Below are 16092 nucleotides of genomic sequence, written 5' to 3' on the forward strand. Positions count from 1 at the left end.
ACTAATGTTTTTAATCTTATGTGACATTAATGCTGGAGGGATTAAAAGAGCGAATAGCGACTTTGGAAAGTCTTGCTTGCCTCCAGTCGATATGTGCTTGCTACATCAAAAACTATGCTTTTTGCAGGAAAGTAATCTCATTTAAAATGTCTGTTCTCGGTAGCTGCTCCATGGATAGTGGTCAGTGTCACTGCCGCAGCCACATTACAGGACGCCAGTGTTCACAGGTGGAGTCTGGATACTTTTTCATGGCTCTGGATCACTTCTTGTATGAAGCCGAGTTGGCCAAAATGGGTCAGGTGAGACAAGAGGTTCTGAATGTAGGAACCTGTAATACAATTCATTGCATCAGAGTGCATGTTTGAGCACATTTGTTTATGATTAGGGCTGTACACTGGAGACCAGGGAACACCAACAAGATCACCCGGCAACATGGACGGGTATTGGGTTTGCCCGAGTACCTGAGGGTGGCACTCTTGAGTTCATCATCAACAACATCCCTTATTCAATGGAGTATGACCTGCTCATCCGCTATGAGTCCCAAGTGTGTGCAGTTCTTTTGATTCTACTTTAAGGACAAAAGTATAGCTACGCACCTATTATCAATAATTCCATCAAGCAGCTTTTTATAATTAAATCACTTACTGTAAGTGTAATGGTCAGTTATCTAAATACTTTTGAGATATATCAAATCTAGTTGACATGCATCACTTCTTAACAATCATCCATTCCAGATGCCTCGCGACTGGGAAGAGGTACGAATCACAGTGATCCGTCCAGGCCCGATTCCAACCAGTAGCCCGTGTGGAAACACAATCCCAGATGATGACAAGCTTGTTGTCGCACTGCCGGCTGGTGCCAGGTTTGTTGCTCCAGTGCACACGCAAGCACCCCCCCCCCCCCCCCCCATGCATGCACACGCACCAACAACTCATACACACATCCAGCCTCAAAAGTGGGGATGGAGGAAAATCTATATAAATAAATCAAGTCTTTATGGTGTAAAATGTATTCGAATTAAATTTTATTGCTTCAAGTATTCATTTCATTAAAGTGGCGTTGTAATGGTTTATTTTGAAAGTGTTTGTATTTAGTTTTATTGATTAGGGTGGATACACTGCCCTCTGGTCTGCCTCATTTCACTAAACCCACCTTGTTAAGACAAACATAAGTTTTTGTATAAGCTAATGTTTTTTATGGATTCATAATCTAGTTTATGGGCATATTTAGATGTTTTTTGTGAGAGTATGTGTCTGAACCATTTGTTAAGAGCATTGTTAAAAAAAAATGTTAGCATTTTACAGCATTTAAGCTAGCGGACTTTGGTGATGTAAGTTAGCCAATTGTTCTTTTGTTGTACATAGATATTCTTTTTTTTTTTTTTTTTTTTTTTTTTTAAATACCGTTTAAGGCTCAGCTCAGGTATTTTACATTTTTCATGTTCTTTATCCGATTACTCGATTATTCGAACTAACTAGTTCATCGATTAATCGACTACTAAAATAATCGCTAGGTGCAGCCCTACAAGGATGTTATTTTATTGTTTTTTATTTATTTTTGTTTTTTTTGTCCTTTTCAACTGCTTCGACAAAGATAATTGTAAATCTGAGTTTCTTTAAAGGCTGGAGCAATTTTAATGGGCCACATGGGAGTTTGGTATACTCCTGTTGTGGTTGTTTGTACTATGTTGTTGATTCATAGAATGTAGCTGCACAGAAAAGAAAAAATGGGAAATCTGATACAAAAACATGAGGTATCTATATACAGTATATATATATATATATATATATATATATATATATATATATATATACAGTGCTGCTCGAAAGTTTGTGAACCCCACAGCGATGGTCAGATTTTTTGTAAAAAAAACTAAAATAACCTTATTAAATGTTAAGTTATACCCAAATCCACAATACTGACATTCCAAATAATGGACTGAAACAAAAGAAATAGTTATATTGTCATTCTTTATTTAACAAAAGTGGTTGATTTAAGAAAAACTCAGATATCATGTGTGCAAAAGTATGTGAACCCCTTCAGTTAATAGGATATTGCGCCTCCTTTTGCAGAGATTACCTCAACCAAACGGTTTCTGTAGTGACTAATCAGCCTCTCACATCTACTTTGGGGCATTTTTGCCCATTCTTCCTTGCAGAACGCAGTCAGTTGAGAGAGGTTTGATGGGCGTCTGGCATGAACTGCTCGCTTCAGGTCCCGCCACAGCATTTCAATGGGATTTAGGTCAGGACTTTGACTGGGCCAGTCCAGAACACGAATCTTCTTCTTTTTCAGCCATTCCTTGGTTGTATTGCTGGAATGCTTTGGATCATTATCATGTTGCATGATCCACCTTCTGCCAAGCTTTAACTTCAAAACAGATGGCGTCAGGTTATGTTCTAGGATTTGACAATATTCCTCAGAATTCATGATTCCCTGGACTATGTGGAGTTGTCCAGGTCCTGAGGATGAAAAGCAAGCCCAGATCTTGACATTCCCACCTCCATGCTTCACTGTTGGGAGAAGGTTCTTTTGGTGGTATGCAGTGTTGACTTTTCGCCAGACATGGCGGTTTTGGTTGTGACCAAACAGTTCAATTTTGCACCTACATCAGTTGATGAAAACTCTTTTTAATTTAGTCTCGACAACACAACTGTTAAAAAAACAAAAAAAAAACTACTGAATTGATTGATTAGGAAATCAGGTTGAAATAATAGAAAATTCCAAAATGTTGAGGGGGTTCACAAACTTTTGAGCAGCACTGTATATATATATATATATATATATATTTTTTTTTTTTTTTTTTTTTTTTTTACGGTATATATCTCAGATAGGAGTGTGATATGGTTGTTATTTCCAGTGAGAGAAAACTCCTAGAATTGATTGAGTTCTAAACATTCTACCCGATGAGGACAGCTAAATACAGAATTTCTTCTTCTTTCTAAACCTGTCTCAGGTTCACGCTCCCTCCTCAGCCTGTATGTTTAGAGAAAGGTGTGACATACACTATCCGCTTTGAGTTCAGACGCTATCAAGATGCCAACGCCGTTCTTAATGGAGCAGCCAACGCATTCCTTCTTGTGGATTCGGTGAGAACAATTCCTTTCTCGTAACTCTCTCCACACAGCAACATTTTTCCATATGTTTCCTCTATTAAAATGCCACTTCTTCACTTCAGATTGCCTTGATGCCTCGTCACTCTTCCATGGAGATCTTTAACGCCGGTGACCTGGCCTCTATCAATAGGAAACAGACCTACGAGCGGTACCGCTGCCACGAGGGGGCGAAGAGTTTGACCCGCCCATCCATGAGTGACACCTGTTCCAAGCTGATTGCAAGCATGTCTGCTGTAATTAACGACGGGGCTTTGCGTGAGCATAAAATACTCTTTATACAATCCTGATTTAAATTGTGGTTTTGTGTTTTTCTATTCACTCCTCACTGAAAAATACATAATAACTTTTGTGGTCATCTACATTCATGAATTGTTAACAAACATGACATTGACCAGCTTTCACCTATCAGTGGTTAAGTTGTGGCCATCTCTTGTTTTTCTTCAGCTTGTAACTGCGACCCGCAGGGGTCTATCAGCTCCGTGTGCAATGTCCACGGGGGTCAGTGCCGCTGCAGGCCCAATGTGATTGGTCGACGGTGTGAACAGTGTGCTCCTGGAACTTATGGCTTTGGACCCTCGGGCTGCATTGGTGAGAGGAGTCATAAGCTCTTTTTTTCAAGATGTAATTATGGACAACTTGAAGGTCGAGGTTGCATCCAAATTAGCTTTTTGGAGCCATATGGTCATTCAAAACATTCGGAGTTGTTTTCTGAATCATTCACCTATGTTTGAGAAAGACTGGAAAGGGCTGGGGAAAAAAGAAAGGGCTTTTGAAACACTCAGTGGTACCTATCTCCGCTTCTTACCTTGAGCTCCTCCTCAACTCTGACGTGGGCCACACTGCTCAGCTCCCCTGTGGCCTACTGCCACTTTTTTAATCTAATAATTTTCCAAGATGTCAAAGGAAATGTGTTTTTGGATACAAAGTAGTGTTTCCTCTTTTCACACTTGCAAAGGATTTGCTCAAAGGACTTTGTCAGAAATGGCTGCACTATGAAAACAAAAGTAAGCTATAGTGTATGTGTGTGGGAGGGGATATGTGTGTGTGTTGAGTTTTTTTATTTTTTAAGAGACAAGTCCAATTTTCAGCTGTTTGAAACCGCCATGATGCCATAAATTTAGTTTAAGTAATATATGAAATACAGTAATCCCTGGCTACTTTGCAGTTGTAAATATGATCAGATTTCTTCATTGTTTTTGTTAAGTCAAAGTAGAACATGAACAAAAATCTGGTTTCACTTTGGAAAACAATTCACATTGTTGCCAATTTTTGGACATCTCACTGTCTAAACTAGCTTCTTAATAAGGCTGCAACAACTAATCGATAAAATCGATTAGTAAATTAGTTGCCAACGAGTTTGATAACTGATACAGTTGTAGACTACAGTTAAGTCAGGAAGCTGTAATAAAATATTTTTTTAAGAAGGAAATAGCCATCCATTTTGTCTTCATTATTACTTACAACATGCATGAAAAAAACTTCAAGGTAAATTGGGAAGGTAATTGGAAAAAAAGGGACATTTATCCGATTAATTCTTTAATCAATTGTCCGAATAATCGATGATGATGCAGCCCTACTATTTATCCTCTTCAAATCAGTCAAAGCACCCATTGCTAACCTTAAAGTGCCTATGACAGGATAAAAAAAGTTTTAAATAGCGTTATTATTTGAATTAGAATCATACTTTGAGACGATTCTACTATATACAACAATTTGGCAAAGCGCAGATGATGAGGAATTATTCTTTTAAGCTGCTGTTTAGCCCCTACTCCTGTCATTATAGCGCTCTAGCGTCCCCAACAGGAGGATGTCTGCAGTGTCATGGTTGTATCTGATAAAGAATTCAGCCCATTGTGGGGGAATTATTCTGAACGAGGAAAATGCGACGAAGAGAACCGCAAAATGTCAGTTTCAATCTCTACTCCAATATTTTTACAGGATATTCTTTTGTCGAAGTATTTTTCCCCAATTGCATCAAAAAACTGTGTGGTCATGACAAACAACAGTCTTGCGCTAAATGGAATATGAAATATTAAAAATCCATTTATTCAGTACGACATGGCAAAAATACTCCGTAATGGTCGAAACTGTCGACTTCTTGCACCTTTATGCCACCGGAGTTTGTCCAGCTTTTGTCTTTCCCTGCCCCGGCTTCGAAGCCCGTAAACAAACCAGGAGGCGTGAAAGCAAGCCGACATGCTAACCCGAACCGAGTGATGTTTCAAAGTCTTATTCTCACCTTTCGAAGCGAAAAATCACACAAAACTACCCCGAATTATGTCACACGGCGGTGGGGTTGTCGATTGTCGTCGTCGATCGGCAACCCGCCCGGCAGCGAGCAAGTTACAGCTCGTCGTTCCCCTGCTGCATGCAGAAGAGCTCGTTTGCCAGGAAAGCAGCTGGAGAAAGACTGCCAGACAAACCGGCCGACGTTGGAGGACCGCGTAGCTGCCCGAGCCCAACCCGACGATAGTAGTCTATTGCCGGGCACATGAAGAGGGCAGAGTGAACTGGAAGTCAGGACGATATGGAGAACCGCACGAGTATAAGCCGAGTATAGCGCTGTCACGCACGCGAGCACGCGAAGAAGACTGAGGGGTGTGTGCGACAAGCCGCCGGTCATCGGCTGAGTGGCCTTTTCGGTGGAGAAGGAGCATTTTCAGCCACAATATGCAAGCCACCTCCGTATTAAAACGTGTGTTATGATCCCAGTATTTGACATAATACAAAATATTCACAAAATTTACTCACTTCCTCATAAGTCCAATGGTCCCACAGTTGTTGGGACTTGTTTTGGCCATTCTCTGAGGGTGAACGGGAACTTTTTGAAACCCAAAAAGGCTCGCACGCCTCTCCCTGGTGCAGCAACAAATCCCTGCAGCACAGTTGGCTGGTGTGATGTGAAAAATAAACGAATTAATCCGCAAAATCAGCTGAATCCGCAGTCGATCTGCATGCTATAAAGCAATGCTGCATTGTGAGATACTGACCTGGGTTACTTCACATTCGCTTTCGTCCTCAATCCAGAAAGTCGGTCAACCAGAGACTGGAGCCGGAAGTTACTCATTTTCATGGCGCGGGATTCAAAAAATTGACTATATAAATCGATCGCCTCCACACACATCCAAGCGGTTCAGTTCATTCAGGAGCATAAAATACCGCGTGAAATATGAAATAAACATGCTTTTTGCTGTCTTAGGCACTTCAACCGAATATGTGACCAGGGTATGGACTACCTGCTTAACGGTACACTAACTAGAGTTATCCAGGAGCGCTTCTCTACACTATATTGTAAAATAAACTATTGCAAAGTTGGTTTGTCAGACAACTGATACAGAAACAAACAAACAAACAAAAAAACAACAGTACAGAGCAGACCTGGGTGTTCTTACTGTACACTGATGCCATCTGCTGGCATTTAAGATTAAGACAACTCTCCACCTCAGTCCTCTTTAAGATCATGAAATAAAACCAATCAGTTTCCAAAAAATGCTGTATAGATTCTTCATGTCTGATTCATTCTCTCTTTGTGCAGCATGTGGATGCAGTGTGGAGGGCTCGGTCACTCGGCTGTGTGACAAGTACACGGGGCTCTGTCAGTGTCGTCCTGGGGCGTTTGGCCAGCAGTGCGACAGGTGCCAGGCTGGTCACTGGGGCTTCCCCAACTGCCGCCCTTGCCAGTGCAACGGACACGCTGACGAGTGTGACCAGAGGACTGGTGCGTGTATTAACTGCAGGGACAGCACCGGAGGAGACAAGTGCGACAGGTGACGTCTTCCCATGAAATATGCATTACAAGACAATTTGTCTTGTAAAAATACAATCAGTAGGATTGCAAAGTAATACAAAATCTTTGGTGAAATTACAGAATGCTTCTGGTAAATTCCAGTTGAATGTAAGGTGGGGAATTAGAGAGATATTTCAAATTGTAAACTCTTTAGGAATATTGTGGGGTGAGTAATTTAATGAAAAGGTGTCTGATTCAAGCATAAATTTAGGTATTTTGTTTCAGGCCCAGATCTAGGTTTACCCACTAGAGTGGGCACTAAGAAATCTTGAGGGGGCACCCCCAATGCAGGCTTTTTTTTACCCTTTGCATTCCTCCGGGCTTGGGAGCGTTAAGGCTGCATTTATTTATTTATTTTTTTCATTCATCTATCTACTTATATCTACCTAACTATACCTACCTACCTATCATCATGTCTGTCTAAAATATCATCACATCTGTCTTTTTGCCTGCCTGTCTGTCTGTCTGTCATCATATCAATCATGTTCATGTCTCTCTGTCTGTCATCTTATTTGTATGTCTGTCATTATATCTATGATATACATCTCTCTGTCTGTCTGTCCGTCCTTCACTTCAGTTTCACTCCTGTATCATGTCAATGACATTCCATCACACCATCTGTCAATCACATTATGTCAATCATTTTCTATCAATTACACCTCTATCATGTATCTGTCTCTCACATAAGTTTCTGTCGATCACACATCTGTCTTCTCCAACATCATCCTTTTGTTTACCATCTATAGGAGAAGCACATGAAGCAGAGGCCGATGCAGTAGCAGGCTTGTTTGCAGGCTTAAAATAGCGAAGCAGGGACATCTTGCCGAGTTCACTAAAGCTAGGTCCATACTACAGGTCTTAATGCACAAATCCGATTTTTTCCCATATCCGTTTTGGCGTGCCCATTCAGACTGCCTTTGTCCATTGAGTCCGTTCAAGTATCACGAATGCGCACTAATTCGCAGTCCGAGATGCGCTCAGCAAAGAGACCCGCGTGCGCAGAAGCATCAAAACAATAAATTACACATGCTAGCTGTATGTCATTCCTGAGTGATCATATTTTGATTTCCAAAAAGAGGACACAATTAACAGACATTAATAACCCCCGTTTAGTCTTTTATTCAAAGTTTATGTGGACTGATAGAATGCATACACATGAGCCTTGACGTGTGCGCGTGAAACGACGTGTATGCGTCAGTTTGCCCCGACTCAGGCTTGTGTGCAATAATGAAATATTGCTCATTCAGCGCACAGAATAAAAATCGAAAATTGTAAGGCTTATTCTTTCCTTTGTTTTATTTTTTTTTATGACTGTGGTCAAGCCCGCTTCGTGCTTAAAAGCAGAGTTTAAGCTAGGCGCTAATTCCTACATGGCTGCCGTCCTCCGTCCCTCTTGCCCTTTGCTGACGTAATTGCTGCATGAATTCCAATTTGGGAGTCTTGACAGTTCAGACCGCCAGTCACGTTCTGAAGAAATGTGGCCCAGATCGGATTTGAGCCACATACGAAAGTGACTCAGATCGGATTTGAAATGGTTCACTTCTGTGCGACTTGTCCAGTTCAGACCATCAAGTTAATGCCTGACTTGAGTCGAGAAAAAAAAAGAAAAAATCGGATTCGTGCATTAAGACCTGTAGTATGAACCTAGCCTCGAGTGTCTGTGTGGCTGAGTGTAGAGAAGCGTGTGTCTATGGTCTGTCTGAGTAAACTTTTATTCTTCGCTAATTCGTTTTATAGAAACATCACCGCTTGATATGCAGTTTCTGTCTGCTGTCTGTGTCTCGCTGATGATTCGTGGATACGTTTTTGTGTAGGGTTTTTTTTTTGTTCCAGAAAAACTTCCACAGCCAACCGCTTTCATTCATTTTTAAGTACATTCAAAACAATAAAATAATTGTCCAAAATACCCATTATTCAATAAGAAACAGCAAGAGTTTGTAAAAAAAAAAAAAAAATGGAAGCAAAAAAGCGCCTTTTTAATATACTCCAAATTTAAAAATTGATCTCATGTGTGACGTGAGGACAAAATTTGTCGCAGCCAGTCACGTAAATCTTCAGTTATCAGTGTCCACATGATGGAGCCACAAACGCAGAATTCGCAAATCTTCACCTTCCCCGTCGTTTTTGAGAACCCTGGTTTAAATCTGCGTGCGCGTGTGGATGATAGGTCAAACCGTAGAAAAATATATTTTTTTGCCAAATACCCTGCTACGTGTGGACATGGCCTCAGTAGAAAAATGCTTTTCTTTATTAAATGCTTCATTGAGTGAGTCCACTCAAATCTGCTCAAGCTGCTCACTTACGCGAAGAGTTGCCACAGCAACTGTTTAACAAGTTAAACGATGATTAGCGCATGCGGCGCTTTGAAGTTTCGGCTTCAATGAATGTCATCCCCTACTAACATCATCATGCTTGCAGGTGTGCCAATGGTTACTATGGGAACCCAATTCTGGCAACAGCATCTGGCAGCTGGTGTCGTCCATGCCCTTGTCCAGATGGCCCCACAAGTGGACGCCATTTTGCAGCATCTTGTTACCAAGACAACCGTAACCGGCAAATTGTCTGCAACTGTAACCAGGGATACACAGGTAAACATACAATGTACAGTATGACAATCAATATGTAATAGCTTTGACATTAAAAAAAAAAAAATACAGGTTCTTACAGTGTCTAACACTAATTCTAAGCGAGGCAACAGACCTATTCCCTGAATTTGAATGCTGGGAATAAACAATAAAGGTTTTAACAATTTACACTTAAGGTTACATTTTCTCTTTACAACAACGCCAAATAAAGGCCAATTAGAATACAGTACTTTCAATATCTAACCCTTTTGTTGTTTCCTTCTTTCCCTGTATTACTGGTACAGGGATTGTTAAACGCTCCAGGCTGACCATTTGTAAGCGTGAGTAAACATTGAGTTGACTCCCCTAGCACCACCAACACCACCACCACAAGTCTTTCTTTCCCACCAGTTCTACCCACGCATGTATTGGCTTCAGCACCTTGTGGTCCAAGGTCCTCAGATGTGCCTCCACAAATGTTTCTTTGTCATTGGCTGTGTTAAGTGCTCCGTAGAAGCTCGAACACTGACGTTAAGAATTGATTTACCACTTTTTGACCTTTCTAGTTGTGCTTTAATGTACCGGTATGTTTTCTTTTTCTTTTCATCCCACTGAGATATTGATTTTTTTTTTTAATTGAAAGAGTCATGATCAATTAATTTACCATCTTCCCGTCACTTCAATGAATTTTTTTCTCAATTAGTGTATTGGGATAGCGGAGGATCACTGCTAGCCCTTTCATTTCAATTCGATTGGATGTCTGTTGCCCTCAGTGGCACTGGAGCATGATCATTCACTTCTATTCTTCCCAGTCCAAGTGGATCGCAGTCAATGACATTCGATGGCTGAATTTTAGTGAATATTTGATAACTCCTCCAAAACATACAATGAGCTGATACGCCTTTTTTTTTAACACTTGGAGTTAGGGTTAACTCTCATATTTTCTCCTCTAATTCTTGTTGAAACTGAGCTCTCGTTCATCTTTCCGCACCTTTCCATTGCCTTCTTTTGTAATTTCCCTTTGTACTCCTTCGCACCAGGCTCAAATATGCCAGGTATTTTTTTCAGTCAAGCAGTACCGTGTGCCACACAATTGAGGTGCAAAGCAGGAGCCTAGTGAGAGTACTGGCATTGAAACAGTTTTTTTGTGTGTTATATAGAACAGTTTCTCATTACATGTGTTGTTCTTGCCCTACTTGTTTCGGCCAAGATTCAAGGGCAGTTTTTTCATTCTATTTCAGGATACAACTGCATTATGTCAACTCTAATTAAATCATTGTCTAGTGTAGTAGTATAATTCAAATACATGTACTGCGTTCCCCCTAAGACAACTTTCATTCCGAGGAAGTCCATTCTCAACAAATTTAAAACAAGTTTAAAAACTATTCTCATCAGTTTTTTATTAGCTTCACTAGGTGTTTTTATTTTTAATTTTTTTCTTTTTTTCTTTATTTCATTAGCACTGACTTTAATTCCTTGTCACCTTTTTTTTGTTTTTTTCTTTGTTTCATTAGCACTGACTTTAATTCCTTTTTTGTTTTTTAAATATGATTTAGCCAAAAGTAAAATCCCAGCAGTTGTCCACCTCTTTTTTGTAGTTGGGGTTGCTATATTTATGTTCACTTTTCTCTGCTAAAGGATGCAGCCCTTATGGTTCATATTAGAATTTACTGGGATATGTAGCATATCTGTTTGGCTATATCCGGCTATATCAGTATATGTGGAGATATATTGAATTGCATGGTCTTTAATGTTAGTAGCTTATATTTTTTAACTGATTGATCAAGAAATGGTCTCAAAATGGCTATAAATATGATATGTTAAATTCAGACACAAATAAATGTTTCTGCTACTAACACCACTATCAGCGCAAGAACCAACAGCTCACCATTTATCCAAAAAAAAATCGCTAAAAATATGATGGGTTGCTAAGGAAAATGAACAGCCTCATAGACTTAATAATAATGATATCATTATGAAGTTTATGACAGCGTATTATCATTTATTTATTTATTTATTATTTGTTATTTAGAGCATGTGTGTACAGATATACCCTCTCTCTTTCTAGTCCTTTTAACATGCTTCCTTGATACTAAATCACGACTTACCTATTGGTAAGGGCTTTAGTTCCACCCTGTGGATATCGTAGGCTAGGCTGTTATTAAAAAAAAAAAAAAAAAAAAAAAAAAAGAAAGAGCATAACAACAGAGAATAGGTAACATTTTTCAGCAAAAAGGATGGATTCTCAAGGAAACTAAAGTGAAATTGTGAAAAGTCAGTGGTTCACTTCATTGTATATTTTTTCCCCCAGAATGTAGACATTAATAAAACTTTGCAACATTATGAAGTATATTTGTCAATATTAGTATTGTAATTATCAGAGATACTTCCTTCAGGCTGACTGATCTGTGTTTTCTCTCAATTTAGGTACCCGATGTGAGGAATGTGCCCCGGGTTACTACGGCAACCCCTCACAGCCAGGCGGGCGCTGCCAGCCGTGTCAGTGCAACAACAACATAGACATGTCTGACAATGAAGCATGCGACCGGCGGATCGGGGTGTGCAAGAAATGTCTTTACAACACAGAAGGACCCGACTGTGGCATCTGCAGAAGCGGCTACTTTGGAGATGCTTCAAGACGTAACTGCAGGAGTAAGTGACATTTTGACTAAAATGTACAGTGTATCACAAAAGTGAGTACACCCCTCGCATTTCTGTAGATATTTACATATACAGTGGGGAGAACAAGTATTTGATACACTATAATACAGTTAATGTATTTTCCCCTCAAAATAACTCAAAATATAGCCATTAATATCTAAACCCCTGGCAACAAAAGTGAGTACACCCCTTAGAAAATACGTACACCCCTAATTGTCCAAATTGAGTACTGCCTGTCATTTTCCCTCCAAAATGTCATGTGACTCATTACAGGAGTGCTGTTAGCATTGCTGCAGAGATTGAAGAGGTGGGGGTCAGCCTGTTAGTGCTCAGACCATATGCCGCACTCTCCATCAAATTGGTGTGCATGGCCGTCAACCCAGGAGGAAGCGTCTTCTGAAGACGGTTCACAAGAAACCCCGCAAACAGTATGCTGAAGACATGTCAACAAAGCACATGGATTACTGGAACCATGTCCTATGGTCTGATGAGACGGACAGGCATTCTTGTGTACCGTCTTCAGAAGAGGCTTCCTCCTGGGGTGACAGCCATGAACACCAATTTGATGTAGAGTGCGGTGTATGGTCTGTGCACTAACAGGCTGACCCCCCAACTCTTCAATCTCTGCAGCAATGCTGACAGCACTCCTGTAACGAGTCACATGACATTTTGGAGGGAAAATGACAACCAGTACTCAATTTGGACATTTTGGGATGTACGTTTTTTCAAAGGGGTGTACTCACTTTTGTTGCCAGGGGTTTAGACAGGGGCGTTACCGGGGGGGGGCAATGCCCAACCACGGACACGCTCTGCCCACCCAAAGAAAACTGGATTTAGTACTAACGGCAGTCTGGGCACCGCGTATAGTATCCCATTCATATAGTACTGATGTGTTCTAAGTTTTAACCTTTGCGTTGTTAACTCCTCTTTCACCTTTAAAAAAAAAAAAAATGAAATGTTGGTTTTGTTCCTAGGGGGCGCTACACACATTTACGCATATTTTGATTCTTTTTTTTTTTTTTTTTTTTTTTTTTTTTTTTACATTTTATCAAAGTTTTCATCAGTGTTCACCTGGCTCTTGAGTTTGGTGAGTTTTGAAGCATTTTGAGGGGGTCAAAGTAGGGCTCAAAGCGTCGGTGGGTCAAAGAATGACTGCTAGGGGGCGCTACATAGTGTATTTGGAATTTGTCTTTACATGGTATCAAAGATTGCACCTGCCTGCCGATTTTGGTGAATATTGAAGCTTTCTAAAGGGGTCAGACTGAGCTCAAAGGGGCTGCGGAACAAAGAATAACTATAATAATAATAATAATAATGATGATAATGATGATAATAATAAATCCACCTGCATGTCCATACTGTTCAGTTATGGATGTGTTCTAAATCAAATAAAATCCAATCAGCTTTTAATTGTTTAGACCAAATCACAACAACAGTTATCTCAAGGAGAAAATAAAATGTTTTAAGGTGCAGTAGCCCTACGCTGGATTTCGACCTACTTGGGCATTGTAGCTTTTTTTTTGACGACCCCCCCCCCCCCCCCCCCCAAGGTAAGACTAATGCCCACCCAAACCTGCCTGGCACCACTGGGTTTAGATATTAATGGCTATATTTTGAGTCATTTTGAGGGGAAAATAAATTAACTCTATTATATAAGCTGCACACAGACTACTTTTCATTGTGTCATACTGTCATTTTGTCAGTGTTGTCCCATGAAAATATATACTTAAATATCTTCAGAAATGCGAGGGGTGTACGGTACTCACTTTTGTGATACACTGTAGACTTACCTCTTCCCTAACAGTGCTGGGAAATAAAAAGTGAAATACCTGTGTCCCCCCGTGCTCACTTTATAGAGTGTGTATGTAATTTCCTGGGTACGGAGCGTAGCCAGTGTATTGATCGGGAGGACTGCGTATGCCAGCGGAATACAGGACAGTGCCAATGTTTATCAAATGTAATCGGTCTGACGTGTGACCACTGCTCCCCTGGACACTGGAACCTGGCCAGTGGCAAAGGCTGTGAACCCTGCGATTGTGACCCCCACAACTCAGTCACCTCATCATGTAACGAGGTACACACAGTACAGATTGAAAACAAACAACGCTTTTAACTTCAACGCACGCACGCTAGTAGCCAAAAAGCCAAACAGGTGTAGGATACAAAATATGAAACTACTTGTGAATTTGTATACTCCCGTTTAAAAGTCATTAAACTACTGTTCCTTTAATTCACTTTTGTGTTGCAAAGTTTTCTGGACAGTGCCAGTGCCGTGATGGATTCGGTGGACAGAACTGCAGAGACTGTCAAGAGAACTACTGGGGAGACCCCCGGACGCAGTGCAGAGGTTAGGACAATAAGCAGAAGTAATAAAATTCTTTTGTTAATAATTATTGTAACAAGCACACTCATTTGCATTAGGCTAAAGGCTTCATAAATTATCAACCAGTGTGGTGTGACATTGTCCACAACATTCACATCATATTTATTTGTTGAAGAGTTTGGTCAGGGCTGTCACCCAGACAAGTTTGTGTTTCCTTTGACACGTCACACTTTTATTTATCAAACGAGTTGCAAAATCAATAGCCATGCACTGCGCAACTCCTTCAAGCAGGAGGCCGCCCACATCGAGAGGAGCTACTCACAAACACATGCACACAGGGAACTAATGGTGGATTTCGGTTCAAAAAGTACGAAAGCTGTACTACATACATACAGAAAGGATTGTCTCCAGAGCAGTGTTGGGCACGTTACTTTAAAAAAGTAATTAGTTATAGTTACCCACTACTTCTTCCGAAAAGTAACTGAGTTAGTAGCTGAACTACTCTATAGTAAAAGTAACTAGTTACCAGGGAAAGTAACTATTTCCGTTACTTTAAAAAGAAGTTGTTGTATGTCAAAGAATTTGACATTTTCTGAGCAGTATTTGAGTCAGTTGAATAGAGAAGAACAGACAGGTAGTTGTGTTATAGAACCTTGTAATATTTATTGCACCTCACCAGCAACAGATTTATCCTACACTTGAAGTGCAACAAAAATAAACAGATTTGAATTGCTTACCACAGATGTCGACAAAAGCTTTGCCCCGAGACATAAATTACACTTTACTTGCACGTTCTTTCCTTTAATTTCGGCCAACTTGAAATAGTGTTTATATCTCCACCTCGTAAAAGACAAATTTTCCTCTGAATGCAATGCCATCATATCCCTCTGCATCTGTTTTGCGTGTGTGTGTTTGCCGCACGCACTGTTCCGGTTTGTATGTGAAAACACCGGCTCTGAAGTACGTGTGCTATTAGGCTCGAGCATTTAAGTCACAGAATGGGGGAATCACTTGATATTTGACAACAACGCAGCCATATTGGAAGCAGGTCTGGCTCGCGGAACATTAAACTTTAACTTGCCAGTTCGATAAAGAGACAAACTCGTTACTAAGGCGAAGAACAGATATGTGATAAAACTTAAGGATGTGAACAATGTTGACCCTTACGAGCAAGCCGAAGACAAATGGAGTAAAGATGTCGACGGGCTTCCACAATTACACGAAATGGACATTCTGCTGTATTTATTGTTTGGTGTATGTTACTAAACTCATCAGCGATTCCGAAATTACAAATCGCTACAAAACTATGAACAGTTTTGCTGCGGATGGGTGCAGGACCTGCACATTATGACCGTATCAAACGGCAACTCCATCGTTCTTGCAAAGGTAGGCTATGTGTATTTAGTATTTTCATTGCCATTAACCTGAGTGCACCCAAGTCTTGGATGACAAATAAACAGAGCAGAGTAGACTCACTACGGCTGGTAGTTTCTTCAATTTATTCAAAGTAAGTAACGCACCGCTTTTGACCGTCGGTAACGGTAACGGCGTTGTAACGGCGGAAAAAATAATTAGTTACCCCGTTACTGAAAGAATAACGCCGTTATGTAACGGCATTACTTATAACGGCGTTATTCCCAA

At 40.4% G+C, this 16092-nt stretch overlaps 1 protein-coding gene across 4 annotated transcripts in view; it reads left to right on the forward strand.

Moving 5' to 3' along the window:
• Window positions 1–16092, forward strand: part of lamb2 (laminin, beta 2 (laminin S)) — a 72453-nt gene that overhangs the window by 38192 nt on the left and 18169 nt on the right. For 3 of the 4 annotated variants that reach the window (XM_057830367.1, XM_057830368.1, XM_057830370.1), the window contains 12 exons: window positions 164–299; window positions 386–544; window positions 735–862; window positions 2957–3089; window positions 3179–3371; window positions 3561–3704; window positions 6652–6883; window positions 9322–9491; window positions 9773–9808; window positions 11895–12119; window positions 13985–14202; window positions 14379–14475. In XM_057830367.1, the coding sequence (XP_057686350.1) occupies window positions 164–299; window positions 386–544; window positions 735–862; window positions 2957–3089; window positions 3179–3371; window positions 3561–3704; window positions 6652–6883; window positions 9322–9491; window positions 9773–9808; window positions 11895–12119; window positions 13985–14202; window positions 14379–14475 (1871 nt within the window). The remainder of the gene's footprint in view (window positions 1–163; window positions 300–385; window positions 545–734; window positions 863–2956; window positions 3090–3178; window positions 3372–3560; window positions 3705–6651; window positions 6884–9321; window positions 9492–9772; window positions 9809–11894; window positions 12120–13984; window positions 14203–14378; window positions 14476–16092) is intronic. The other variant, XM_057830369.1, reaches the window with a different exon arrangement.

This window comes from Corythoichthys intestinalis, chromosome 2 (genome assembly GCF_030265065.1).
Source record: "Corythoichthys intestinalis isolate RoL2023-P3 chromosome 2, ASM3026506v1, whole genome shotgun sequence".
Taxonomy (NCBI): domain Eukaryota; kingdom Metazoa; phylum Chordata; class Actinopteri; order Syngnathiformes; family Syngnathidae; genus Corythoichthys; species Corythoichthys intestinalis.